Raw genomic sequence first — 14,275 nt, forward strand, 5'->3', positions numbered from 1 at the left:
CCATGACAAAACTATGATACATGTAGTTCTAAAGGATACTCATAATGTTTGCATGAATGTAGGGTCTTGCATCTCTTCACCATTTATTGCTTATATTAGGCCAAATGGGAGACTAGCCACACTTTTGAGCTTGATCATTTATCCATGTGTGTCCTTTATGACTCTAGTTCCTCCCTTAGGATGCTTGGTTAGTTGTTGCAATGTGGCATCAAACTGATTTCCAATATTAAGCGCAATGGTTTTCATATTAATGTTTATACTAGGCACTTTTTTTTTATGTTTTCCATAAAATGTTTTTATATGGGCACCAAGGAACTTCTTCATGATCACTCAACCCAAGTTCTCTTTTTAACTCATCCTCTCCTCTATTGGTGTGCTCATATTTTCGCCATCCATACATAGTGGTTGCTTTTTAAGCGTTAGGCATAGTATGAAGTGATACTAGTTTCTTAATCACCAAGATAGTATGAAATGCCCAATCATTACATCTTATCTAGGTTTTTGTGGTTCACGAGTTCTCATATTTAAGATCATACAAGTTATTGTACATGTGAATGAGCATTAGAAGTTGCTTTGAAAAAAATGACAAGGTCACCACACCTGGGCAATGTTACCATCACACCCTATTTAGTTGTCAACACTTAATCCCTCAATGCCTCAACAAAATGCATATGCCATATTTGGCAGGATTATAGTGATGGCATACCTGTACTTTTAGGAGAAAGGAAATGTGAATTCTAGAGATGGTTATGTGCAAGGAACGTGGACAAGGCACTTGCTAATGTCAAATGTATGAATAGATCCTGGATGTGTTGCAGAATGAGTGGAATGTATTTTGTGATGAGAGCAATCCAAGTAGTGATACTATTAGTGATCTTTGTAAGATCATATGTCTCTTTGGTAGTGAAAAGTGATGTCCACAAATGATTTCTTATGACAAGTTATGCGTATAGGGGCAATTATTTAGTTTGTCAGTATAAATTAGCTGAATGATGCACTCAATGGTTAACTATTGTAGTAATCTTTTACACAAATCAAGCAACTTGGTTGACCAAGTTTTTGGAGAAGATTTTAGTATGTACCTCTATTCATAATTTGATCAATGCTCTGGAAATGTGGGCACGACACTCCTTTGAAGTCAAGGGCCTGATGTATGATGTTTAGAAAGTGGAGCATACACCTTGCAGTTAGTAAAATATCATTCACTTGGAAGACATTTGATTGTATCTATGTAAAACTGAGAGAGAGAGAGAGAGAGAGAGAGAGAGAGGCTTTCTTGCAGGAGGCGATTGTAATGCATATTAGAGGAGTTTATCAAGATATCATTCCTCCATTGTTGTGAAGATCAATGTGTTAAGTATGATTTGGAAAGTGGGGGCTACCCCTTGCAGTTAGCAAAATATCGTTCACTTGGAGGACATTTGATTGTACCTATGTAACACATAGACAAGCTTTCTTGCAAGAGGTGCTCATTGTAAATGTATGTTGGAGTTCATCAAAACGATCATTTCTCCATTGTAGTGAAGATCAATGTGTATGTGTGCATGGACACTAAGCTCATTGGCATGCTGAGTTCCTTCACAAAGGACTCTCTCTATATATTTCGTTATCACAGACTTCGGTGCCTGAGAGAGGCCTATGTCATCCCATGTGTTGCTATGCCATCTTTCCAAGTTTTGTTCAAGAACTAAGGTTGACGCCTTGCACGATACAAGTGCATGACAGTCAACAACTGTCCAAAATCAATACCATCCAACAAATCATTTGATCTAAATAACATAAAGCATATCAATTGAAATAAATGCACCCCCAATCCTAGATGAGCAAGATCTGTTTCTCAACAATTATAGAGGAGAGAATAGAGAAATTGGGATGCCTAGTCTTTAATCCAATTTTACTATCCTTGCTTTTATTGTGACCTTTCAGGAATGATGTATAACTTTGATCAGATGTTGAGAGAGCTTATTAATAAGCAAGACTGGAGATGCACTTCTTAATATAGTCAGACTGATATAATATGAACCAGCCCTAAACTTTGTGCACAAGCATGCTAGATAAAAGTCTCAATTGATATATTTACCTCAATGAACACCTTTACAGCATAGTTACATGTGAAGAGAAATTGGTTTCCAGCTTAAAATCTTTAGACAGGCATAAAAGATATCCATTTCATTTCATTTCAGTCAAATTCATCCCATCCAAAAAGTATGCAGTGCTTTCTCATTATTTTTCCCTCACCTCATTATTTTTCCCTCACCGGATCAAAGAGCCTCTCGCCACGATGATCTCTTCACACATCTATAGCCATGTTCAGATGAAGAGCTATCTGAGTTCACAATCCTCGCATTGCCAAATGACTCCTTACATATATCTTTAGCATACACTGAGCACTTCTCTTCTGCATCAGCTACGCAACGTTCCATGTGTGCTTCCTCACATGCCTCCCTGTCCTCACTTCTACCACCTGACTTCTTGAGGAATGGAAATGCCATATGCCACCATGGGGATTTACACTCCTTCGTTGCACTTACAGAGCAACCGATTCTTGCACCTGCCTTCCGTATCAAAACGAAGAATAACATTAGGCTAAAGCAAGAAAGAAATATCAATGTAAAAGACATCCAAAGTATCCATAAGTCATACAAAGTATGCCTAACACTATGGTATGGGTGTGGGAAATCAATGCAACTGGGGTAAACTCTATCGTGTTATCATGACAGCAGCTCATCGGTAATCCCAGTTTTTCAGACACAAGATCAAGATAAGAGCTTTGGCCGGTGTGCTGAGACTGAGAACAGAACAGCATGAAATTGATCTCAACATGTGAGAATGGTCATATCAAAAGGTGAAAGTGTTCACAACTAACGTTAATGTGCACCTGCTTGCATGCCAACAAGCCCAATCAATGTGCTATGTTCCGATATCATTGAGAGCCTCCATGGAAAAATTTATTGCTCTTAATATGCAGATCCGTTCTCTTAATACGACATCTGCTTTCTCTGGACATGGGAAGAAATCCTATTACCTCACATTCTCGAGCTACTTTGACCTCACAACCCTGCCAAGCACGTAACCACGCCTCTTCATCTTTGAATGCGAGAATGAAAGGCCCCTCGGAAGAAGGGTCGTCGTCTTGGTTTGCAGGAAGAGGTACTCTGAGGGGAGCAATGGCGGGCTCAAATGCCACAACTGTGGCTTCAGGAGGCAACTTCACATCTGTTTTCGTTCATGAAAACAGCAAAAAAAATGAAAAAGGAAGGTAGGAGCAGCAAAGGAAACCAAAAAACAAATTCGAAAAAAAAGGGGGAGTTAAGAAAAGACCGACGCAGAAGGGCTGCAGAGGAGGAGGAGATAGGGTTTGTTACCTTGAAGAGGATCAGACATTTCTTCTGTTGAGAGGTGGGCGGGAATTCGGAAGGAAGAGAGATGTGTTGTGGAAGAAGAAGAAGAAGAAGAAGCAGAGCTATGGATCGATTGACAGATGTTCGAAACTCCATATCCAACTTCTGGTTCTTCTATTCAGATACATCTACGTAATATACTCGAATGCATTGGCAAACATTCTGTTCCCATACGAATGCGTATGTTATCGAAACATTCTTATGTTAACTTCCTTTAACTAAAACAATTTTTTACCTTATAATAAAAATCATGAATACAAAAGTATGGTATTTACCATACTTCGAGGGTGTTTACCACACTCGAATGATTGAAACATTCTCGAATGAGAATGAGAGTATGGTACGTATGGTTCATACTATGTATGTTTGTATGTATGTAGGAGGGGGGTAGAGTTCAGATGAACATTTACAAGGGACAATTTTGAAGCTAGAGAGGCTTATGTATATATGTGTGTTGATATTTAGGGAAATACAAGCAAATCATTTTGATATTTTCTACATGCAGTAGGTATCTATGTATATTAACGCTTGTTTTCACATAAAACATCTTGGGTCATCATACAAATGATAGAACTCAATTTCATTAAAATTTGTTCAACATGCAATCACAACCATACCTTCAAACTTATTGGATAGTTCCTTATTCGCTACAAAAATCACTATCGATGACATGTAAGCCAAAGGTTTTACATAAGACATTTTGGAATTATCTTACAACTACTGGTTAGGTGTTCATCCTAAATAACATCAGTATAGATGGACATAATTGAACCAGATTTTCATTGTGATCAAAGGTAAAACATTGCATTGAAGCTAATGCTCAAAACTAACAAACCTATTTAGGGAAAAATATGCATAACTAATGAGTCTCCTCACATCTGCCCCAAAGCCCCGTTTCACATCACAAAGAATGCAAGCTAAACCACATGAAAGTAATGACGACGGTGACAAGGAAGAAAATTGGCTCGAGCTATAGTATCTCCGTGGAGGTTAAGGTTAGTCATCTAAACATAATGATTTTTACAAATATAGGTAAATTCAAGTTCTCCATGTTGAAACAAAAATAAAAGGTCTAGGTTTCCTAAATATCGTGGAGTGTGACCTTAATGCATGAGGTGGCTTTTCAATTAGTAGTGATCCTTGACATGTTCAAGAGGCAGCTTTTCTTTTCGGGTTGGTCGTCGTGGATTGTTCTCTAACCTTCCACACACTGTTAAGGAATGACCTAGTCATGTAATAGGGTCCCTTAAAGGAAATTATGTAGGTAGGTACTTGCAGCTCAAACTTTATATAGGATATAATGACTCTAGCTATACATAGGAAATGTCTTATATTTTGACACTAGAACACCAAGGATTGAGAGCAATTCTGATATCCTTTACATACCTAACCATATATATTCATGATAAATTGAAATGCAAGAGATGCATCAATGAAAGCTCAAATATAATATGGGAGAAATTGGTAAGCTATGCAACCACGACTAAATTTAATTAAAACCACTAACAATATGTATATCCTCTAATACACACTTAGCATATCATCCCCAGTAACAATGAGATAACCCACCAACCTTCTTGAATATATGCTACACACATTTGGGATACTATGGAATGCTGAAACATAATATTGCACAACCTGTTCCATTAGTATTCTAAAGATGTATACTACATGCAATACTATTTGTGAAGACTTCGATTTGTGTAAGACTGACTAACCTTAACCTGTACGAGTACACATTGAACGTTTTTTTTCCCCATGAATTTCATTTAGCTTTCAATCTTGTCTATTTGCATGCAATTTGCTTATAATACAAATGGAGGCCCCCATGCTATGTTTGACTGGCATGACAAGTGTCATCATCTGATTCATATCAGAGAAGGTCATCCACTTTGTAAACCATGAGCTGATATTTGTCTCCTCATATTCTTCTTTATCAAACATTGGGAAAGAATTTAAGCAGAGAAACCTCATGGCTGTGACAAAAACTTGATAACGCAAGGCATACAACAACGTTTCAACCAATGACCGCAAACAACCATGATTGCAAGATTGCCAAAAAAAGATAACATGCATGGGTGTATCTTCGAGACGTGGGTTGTGCTAGTGACAAAATCAGATGGAAGCATGTCCTCCTAATGTTAGCCATGGACATCCCTATCATCCAGGTAAGTTTCATGCTCTGCCATGGCAACCTTGAAATGTGATATTGATATATCAAAGAAATTGCAGGACAAGGAAAAACGCATGATTGTTAGCGAAACGGGATTATTTTGTAGTAAAGAACTAAACTCTCTTCCTATAGTTTCCCATACCTCTAGCCATAAAACATTGGTTCTAAACCACATGTTCCAAACTTGCCAGCTGCCAACCGAACACATTCGAATATGGGAACTACAAAATTGAGAATTGCAGAACTACCCTTTTCACACATCTCTACTGACTCATCTATGAAGCAACCAGACCTTGCTCTCCCTGCTTTTGTCGCAATGAATACTCTCTCATCTATGAAGCAACCAGAACTTGCTCTCCCTGCTTTTGTCGCAATGAGTACTCTCTCATCGCATTTTATAATAAAAAAGTAAAGAAAAGATCCAATCGATATTGATCATCAACTCCTGCCCATGAGAAGCTGATTAGAAAAAGAATCAATAAAAAGAAAACCTTAACATTGGACAATTCGTACACTGGACTTGTCTCATTGGTCATTATTTGCATAATGTGTCCATGACTGGGAGTTGATTTTGTATCTGTTTAAAATATGAAAATCAAACCATTACTAACTCCCTAAATATCTGGATGGGTGCTTGTAGTTTACAGAAGTCTGCCAGTGTTAATAGATCAGTTCTGAACATTCCATTTCATAAGTGAGCATCAATAATAAGACTCACTTTGGCTCACGTAATCCCCATACTGATATTCTAGGAAGCTCTCCATGCACACGTATATGGTGTGAGTTGGTGATATGGAACACAAGCTCTTAAGGTTGCTGTCAGACGGCTAGTTGCTGGCTCTCTAATCGGTGGTGAGCAATTGGCTCTATGATTGGAGGCGAGTTTGATGCCGGTTTTAAGTATGTATACATCGTGTACATTTCAAATGTAAAGATCTCAGGGCATTAACTTGCATGCTTTGTACCGTTTCATAAATTGTTAACTAAACAAGACTAGCAAAGATTGAATCAAATGATTATATTAGCCACAAGAACTTTTTCATCAAATCAAAACATCAAAAAGTACAGCATTATAATTTAACCATCAACACTCGCATATTAAATACCTTACTTTAGCATTCTTTCAGACATCAAAACATGTAAGCCAAGTAAACATATCCAGGATAAGATCATTGTGTAGAAAGTTTGGACGTAGAAAAACAAGAAGGAAAAAGTTTGCAGCTAATAGCACTCTTTTATGAACAAAGCCAGTCATCAAACAGTTTTGCCCTCAAAGAGTTCAGCTAAAAGAATCTTTAGCTCCTCCACTGTGTATTTGATGTACTTTCTTTTAGGATACTTGGTTTTCTGCATTATTTCACTGTGTGAATAGAATATAGCAAAATTAAATCAGACTTCGTTTTCCTTGATCAAGCCACAGAAAAAGGATACAGAATGAGTTAAAAACCTGAATCGTTTTAAGAATAAGGCATAGGCTGGCACTATACTCTCCATTACTGCATCTTGCAATGCCTTCCTTAAATCAGCATCAGGTATTATCCACCGTGTTTGACACTGGTGTACCTCCTTAACTATATGATTGAATGCTTTAAATCTGAAAACATAACACACTGGAATCTTTCACAATCAATGCAACACAACACCACATTGAATTATTTGCATCTGCAAGCAGAATGAACGTATTATAACTAAATTGGAATATATCTCAATAAATCTAGTGTATTCCTTTTTTCAACAAAGAACACATCACAAATTAAAGTCTTATCAAATAAAATTTTGTTATGATAAGTCACCTTCCCTTCAAGAGAGACCTCGATATTAAATTTCCAGTTTCATGACCACCATCACTCAATAAGCCTTTTAAACTCAAGCATTGCAGAGCCTGTCTTATTGTGAAGTTATCAGCCTTAAACATCATGCCTAAAAATGTGGTTATTTATTTTAACTTATCATAAAACATTTTTGTACTAAATGCATCAGACACACCTTCTCCCAAGATGCATGCTGATAGCTGGTCCCATGGATTTGAAGTAATGATTGATGCTCTTGTAACCAATCTTCTCCCAATAAGAATTTGCCATAACACCTACACTCCAAGAAATGGTTTGAATTGCTTTCTAAAGAACCATAAATATTAAAAAGGTATATATCACATAAAATGTACCTACCTTTGAACAGTGTAAATCATGCACTGGATATTGTTCATGAGAAAAATTTGTGCTAATGCAGAATCTCTATAGTTCTTTGACTTGCCATAAAGAATACACAGTAGTGTGGTCAGAATTTGACTAAGAGATTTCCTCACTGTGATGGAGCTCTTATGTTTATTTGCATCCTTGCTTATGATATGTTCCAATATGTCATGATGACTGCAAACAGAAGCTCTTGTTTCACACAGTTATTACACAAACTTTCAAGAAAACTGCTCATGTGCATAATGAATTTTTAATATAAGGACTTACTCGCAAATAATTTTCACTTGATTAAGCACATGGATACTTAGAGGGTGAACAGTGCCATCTTGCATGCTGATCTTTGAAGAGGCATCTCTTTCTATAGTCTCTTCAAATTTATTTAGGGTATCTGAAGCAGTCTCACCAAGTCTGAAAAGTGTATCCTTGAATCTGCGAAGCACTATTGCACCTTCACTTGCTTGAAACATTGCATTTATCTACAGTTCAATTGGTCAGTACTAAAGAGCAAACTGAACACTAGATGTAACTATTTTCCTCTTTGGACACTCTACATTTACTAAATAACCCTGAGGATTATGTATTATATCAAACATCTATCTGGTCTTTGAAGCATTTCAATTGGTGCACACTAGAATTTCAGGTTTCCCTTAACCATGGATTTCCTCAACATAAGTGTTCAATACAACATACAGAATTATAGGGAAATGAAAATATTACATCCCACCTCAGAAAGCAAAAGATATCACGCATGCTTTCTTGTTATTGCTTTCACTAACGGGTTGAATCAGTCAAAGAAGTCTAGCACTGATGAAGAGAAATGTCTTTAGGAATATGTGTATTATTTATCTGCATCCATATTCACACAAACATTGACAAACATATATACAATATTTTACAGGGATACAAAGTACAAAATAAGACAATCGACAAATGAAATCTATCTCATTACTCAAACCTATTAAACTACCAATCGTGATTCAGGATTTAGTGACTTTGTATTATCTAATTATCTAGATCCATGCAGAAATTTACTGCAAGAAAAACAGAACTTTCTTCATAAATCTATAAAACAAATAATTGTTTTGACAAGGTAAATGAATAATGGTACAAGAATAAGATAGAACTCAGGAAAGTATTTTTCTGAGAAATAAAAGACAACCAAAGTAATTTGATGACTTCATATTTAGTAGAACCTAAAATGTTGAATTCTAGTAATATCTACCCTCGCATACTATAGTTGTGTGTCTACAAAAGGAAATCCAGAAGATTACCTGAGGTAGAGTATCATGCATAGCCTTATACATGCTCAGGATTGGTAAGAGGTTATCAAAATGTTTCTTGCTGTCCATGAATTTATCAGCAGAATTGAGGAGTGCAGCTATAATATTTTTGGTCGTGTCAACAAAACATTTCTCTTTATATTGACCAAGCTTATAAAATATCTTGTTACATAATTTTCTTTCCCCTGACAAAAGAAAGTGAACCTGCAGTCTAATTTTTTAAGTCAGGCTATGAAGATTTACCATAAATTACATAACTCAGGGCGTCCAATATAGAACAAATGTTCACTTACATATACATGTAAATGCTTAGGCCACTCTCCAACCTTTGCTTCTATCCTTTCAAATGAAGTGCCTTGTCTATGTTTTGTCCCTATAATTTCAACACCAAGCTTCTGAAGCATGTCTTCTAGAATTGGCAAACGTATCTCCCTGCCAGGTACACACATTTCTCTCTTGCTCTCTTTTGTCCCACATCTCTCTTGGAGATTTCAATTTAACAAAAAGAAATTTGGCTAAAAAAATTTCATTGTTAGATTGTATATAGAGTCATACATTAGTTTTGCTCAATTAATTAGTCAGACAGTATTCTTATGTTATTTCATTTCTTCCAGGTACAATGAGAAAATACAAACTCACTCTTCATCTTCTTTTTACCATGTTTAAAAGATATAACATCATTTATGATCTAATTTCTAACATGATTGTGAGAACCCTGATAATAGTATTCATCGACAAATAAAAAATCTAGTATAACATTAAACATCAGTAAGGCAACTATCATCATTGTCATTGTTTCACCAGAATAATAGGATGATTATGAGGACAATAGGAACAGGAATAATGGTCAGGACTGCATATGAATCATGATGAGTCGTTGGCATAGGTAGCTTGTAAGCCTCCTACAATATGGCATAGTTGATAGACTTTATTATATTCAACCTTTAAAGCATGTGATTCAATATATGGATTTTATTTGCAATTTTTTAGTAAATCTTTATCTCAGTTAAGGTGTACACAAGTCTGTGAACACTTGTAATAATCTAGAGAGTGTTTCATGGGTGGTTTAAGGAAAGATATGAATGATTGATGCTATGTTATGTAAAAACGAGTTCTCTCTCTCTCTCTCTCTCTCTCTCTCTCTCAGTTACACATCTCATCCCATGTACATAAGCAGATGATCTCTAGTTCCCTACATTGACCAGTTGCTTAAGAATCAAAGCCACTCTAAATCTAATTTATGATTTTCCTGTATCTCTGATTGATTGCTTTGTTATAAGTACCTATATGCATTAAGGCAGTCTTGAGCATGACCAGCAGCAATCATTCGCCTTGCAATCTCATGGAGACAAAAGAGACAACCTGGTGAAAGAAGCACAGGGATTTCAATTTTCCAGTTCTCATGTGGGATTTCCAAATATCCTTCAAAGCCATCATCCACAGCCTTGCATGAGCCATCAGGATTAGTTCTGACCATATTGTTTGACTGACTTGATATATTGTATAAAAGTTTGACAAGGTTTGCTGGTTCTATTATAGTGCTGCATATAAGTAAAAGATCATCTTGTCACATTATTGTAACGTGGTTATATAATTCTTAAAACCATGGAAATTGCAGTTCTAACAGTGACATTATTGAGTTATCCAGGTGTTAGGTTGAAGGAACTTATGTTCTGCATGATCTCTAAAAGTTCTCTAGTTAGCTTCAAAAGACATACTTTTGGACCTGTTTATTGTAAGTGTGTATTTGAACAGTTTCTCTAGTTTTTGCATAGCTTTACGTAATGAGGCCTCAGCATTGTGCAAAGTTTCCCGACTGCCCTTCAGCCAACTCTTGTTGTTGAAAAATATAATAGCTTTCTGTAACTCATCAACAGTTTTCATATAGCCATCAAAATCTGTCTGTGGGTCAACTGCAACTTTAAAGTGGACCTGCGGAGAACAACATGTCTCGAATTTCACGAGAAAATAAATCTGAAGCTTATAATTTCATGAGCAGAGAAGATTGGGTTACCATCATTTTGAAAATGTAAATGGCTTATGAAGGACTCACTAGCAACTCAGCTTATAAAATCTCAGATATGGTAAAGTATATCTAGATTGTAGGTTCTATTGTACCCATGATTTGAAAATACAATTAAATCACTGTAATTTTCTTATTCTTTTCAATGGCTACTTGAAAGTTTCCCATAAACCCAGGTTGCAGGCTAGAGTCATGTAAACATTGACCATATGAAACAACTACTTATAGAACATCACCTGTGGACAAATAAATATTGAGCACATAAAACAAAAGTTTGTAGAACAGAGAGGCCAAAATGAAAATTAAATGTGAATTATTGTTCAAAAGATTTGCTGCCAGAATTTTCGTATTCTTTTCAATGGCTACTTGAAAGTTTCCCATAAACACAGAGTTGCAGTCTAGAGTCGAGTAAACATCGACCATATGAAACAACTACCTATAGAACATCACCTCATAAAACAAAAGGTTGGAGAACACAGAAGCCAAAATTAAAATTAAATGTGAATCATTATTCAAACAATTTGCTGGCACAGTTTTCCTAGGACTGTGTATCTCATAGTGTAATTATTTTGAGGAAGTGAATATTTTTACTTTCTACAAAATTAACTTTGATGCATTGAATGTTCACATAATCTAATTACATTCGAAATGCAAAAATATTTGTATCTTTCACTGAACTTTGTTGGCATTGTTCACAGCATTGTTCTGATCCTATCTTCTCATTATCACGGTGTCTTAACCCTTCATTAATCATTTTCTAACTAATAGAAGAGCCTAAGAAGAATTGTGAAACTTAAGCATCAGTTCTTTACCTTACGGTAAAGATCAAAATGCTCCAGAATTGTTTCCAAAGCCTTCAAAGTGTTATTGATGTTCTGATGGGCTTTTCTAAATTTATAGGGATGAACCTGCATTACTAACAGAGTAAGCAATAAACCTACACTATTAAAGAACTCTAATGCTTCTTTATAGACTCTAGATAACAGTGAAATTAAAAAACTCTGATGAAAATGAACATGATTTATACCAAAAACCTCTGATCATTCAGAATGTTTCTCACATCATTGCAAATGTGTTCTCTGTCAGAATCCTGTTTCAACAAATATGTGGTTTAGTCATGATTGCCTATTTATGCATAAATTCCAACTTTGGGTACTCTTAGATATTGAATCTCAATATCTACTTTTAGACGGTAACGCGTTATGTAACAATGTACACTGTAATGGTGGCTGGTAAATTGTTCTTTTTAAGCTTATGATCTTTTCTCATGCTATCGTTAAAATATCTTATACATCCCCAAGAACATTGAACAACATTTGTAAAGTCAGGAGATCAAGCCTATGAAAATGCACATTCACTTCCAACTAGTCACTATGCTACTGTCACCTGAAGTCAATATCAGGATCTAATAGATGCCATCCAAGCAAGGGCAATGCAAGTATAGAGATCTAATAGGCAGCATCCAAGCAAGGGCAATGCCAAAGTATAGATTTCATGGACTTTGCATCGTCACTTGACAAAAAGTGTATCCTTATCATGCAAGGAAGATAGGAAAACGCCACCTTTCATAGGCTATACTCTACTGGGGACTGAAAGTTTTATTTACCCATAAACATTTCCTCAATTCACTACTTTCACTAGATGATTGTATGGACTGCAGAGGGTAACACTTCGAGTCCCTGCTGGACAACCCTACCCAACTGAACTACATGTGTTTGGCCTCTGAGTTTCTCTCTCCCCCATCAACTCGTCTAGGAAGTCCATATGTCAATAACAACCTAGAAACTTTCATATATATATATACATGTAGACACTTAACTCAAATGGGGGAGTGCCCCCCCTTTTCATATCATGTTTCCAACGATTGGCCTGTTTCCAATGTAGCACAAACCAGATATGTACAAAGACCATTCACAGCCCACATTAGTGCCAAACTTGATGAGGATCATGCCACAATCCATCAACAATGAGGATTCCAAACACCGTCTTGTGGGCAAGAATGCAGCCTTTGTTGCCGGTGTTGTGCTACCAAGTACCCATGTAATGTTAGTGCTCTTAGTTGGTATACTATATATTATAGTTGAGAATTTGGTGTAATGTTTGTGCCAGATATACTATAGCATGCATGTCCATTAACTTGCGCGCAGACTGACATGTTAGGTGTGCTGTGCTCTTAGTTGGTAACGGAGTCGAGACCTTGGTGGCATTAAGTTCAAATTCCTGAACCAAATAGGCCAAACACCCTTCCCCTCTCTCTTTCTCTCTCCATCTCTGTATACGTGATCCATACCTGGGCCGAAGAAGTGCAGATTGGAAGCGAGGGTTGCGTGTGCGCACGGATGGTGCTGGAGCCGGCAAGTCGCAGGCTGTCCCTGAGGGAGCGTGCACGTTCTTCCAGATCACATAAGATGGTGGTGCCCGCCATCTCCAGCCTCCCCTACCCCTGCAGGAGCTGCTCTCGGTACCTCCATCCTCTGCCTGCTATGATGGGCATACATGGCATGGAATGGCCAAAGCAAAGGCCAAGAAACGAAGGATGGCACTCTGCAACACCACACTCTCTGTCCGTGGCAGCCAAAGCAGGTGGCAACGCCCAGCCTTGCCTCTAGGAGTCGGCCACGGCTCGGCTCAAGCCTGAGCCGAACCACTAAACCGTTTTTAATGGTTTTGCGTTTTGTCGGCTCAGCTCGGGGGGGGGGGGGGGGGGGGGGGGTTAGTGCTCCCTACTAGGCTTCATCCTTATCGTCGCAGTTCTCAATACTGTGATGAAAAAGAAACATCTCGATTGCTCAAGGTAATTCATTCTATGCGGCTCTAACATATCTACATCTTTGGGTATTCGCCGACACGAATACGGAATACTTTCGAGCCTCGTAAAATCCACACCTCGTAGGGCTCGTTTTGTTTGCCTCGCGAATTGCATACAAGTTTTACGTGATATAGTAGCACATAAATGAAAATATTTATTATCTTTCTCAAAGGTAATATGAGAATATGGGCTTAGTATGCAAATGAACCCGGATTCCCAAAGACATGTTTCTTATTGGATGAAAGACAACTCGAGAACATATAAGTAAACTGAATTGATTGTATCATCCCAAATAAATAGATTGGAATTGCATCATTCCAAACCATGGTTGGTTACATTGGGCAATGATTTTGTGTTATATACAAATATCATTTAATATGACACGGTGCAAAAA

General features: G+C 37.1%; 2 protein-coding genes across 4 annotated transcripts; both read right to left on the reverse strand.

Moving 5' to 3' along the window:
- Positions 1-2,050: 2,050 nt before the first annotated feature.
- Positions 2,051-3,481, reverse strand: LOC147864665 (uncharacterized). 2 transcript variants are annotated; one of them, XM_087317743.1, is made up of 3 exons: positions 3,366-3,481; positions 3,026-3,216; positions 2,051-2,555 (listed from the first exon to the last, which is right to left on the reverse strand). In XM_087317743.1, exons 1-3 carry the CDS (start codon positions 3,382-3,384, stop codon positions 2,262-2,264), a joined length of 504 nt encoding a protein of 167 aa, XP_087173869.1. In that variant the 5' UTR covers positions 3,385-3,481; the 3' UTR covers positions 2,051-2,261. The 2 variants fall into 2 exon arrangements, with proteins under 2 accessions (XP_087173869.1, XP_087173870.1); XM_087317744.1 differs by having other exon boundaries at positions 2,389-2,551.
- Positions 3,482-6,629: 3,148 nt separating this feature from the next.
- On the reverse strand, positions 6,630-13,550 carry LOC147864666 (exocyst complex component EXO70A1-like). Of its 2 annotated transcripts, none has more exons than XM_087318779.1 (13): positions 13,363-13,550; positions 12,100-12,162; positions 11,885-11,980; positions 10,776-10,981; positions 10,333-10,590; positions 9,343-9,481; positions 9,041-9,253; positions 8,037-8,245; positions 7,743-7,943; positions 7,561-7,660; positions 7,368-7,456; positions 7,022-7,168; positions 6,630-6,934 (listed from the first exon to the last, which is right to left on the reverse strand). In XM_087318779.1, the coding sequence occupies exons 1-13, from the start codon at positions 13,495-13,497 to the stop codon at positions 6,829-6,831; spliced, it is 1,962 nt and encodes a 653-aa protein (XP_087174905.1). In that variant the 5' UTR covers positions 13,498-13,550; the 3' UTR covers positions 6,630-6,828. The 2 variants fall into 2 exon arrangements, with proteins under 2 accessions (XP_087174905.1, XP_087174906.1); XM_087318780.1 differs by having other exon boundaries at positions 11,885-11,988; positions 13,363-13,427.
- Positions 13,551-14,275: the final 725 nt, after the last annotated feature.

This window comes from Azolla caroliniana, unplaced genomic scaffold (genome assembly GCF_043228905.1).
Source record: "Azolla caroliniana isolate FFs.n. ecotype wild unplaced genomic scaffold, voAzoCaro1.0.p SCAF_4, whole genome shotgun sequence".
Taxonomy (NCBI): domain Eukaryota; kingdom Viridiplantae; phylum Streptophyta; class Polypodiopsida; order Salviniales; family Salviniaceae; genus Azolla; species Azolla caroliniana.

What these genes read in the sequence shown, in the direction of transcription:
- LOC147864665 (XM_087317743.1), bottom strand. An exon ending in AAGTAGCTCGAGAATGTGAG is followed by an intron (nt 2,556 to 3,025) that starts GTAATAGGATTT and finishes TTGATACGGAAG; the next exon opens with GCAGGTGCAAGAATCGGTTG.
- LOC147864666 (XM_087318779.1), bottom strand. Translation starts at nt 13,497, where the DNA reads ATGGCGGGCACCACCATCTTATGTGATCTGGAAGAACGTGCACGCTCC. An exon ending in ATTTTGATCTTTACCGTAAG is followed by an intron (nt 10,982 to 11,884) that starts GTAAAGAACTGA and finishes TGTTCTCCGCAG; the next exon opens with GTCCACTTTAAAGTTGCAGT. An exon ending in GACTGCCTTAATGCATATAG is followed by an intron (nt 9,482 to 10,332) that starts GTACTTATAACA and finishes TGTACCTGGCAG; the next exon opens with GGAGATACGTTTGCCAATTC.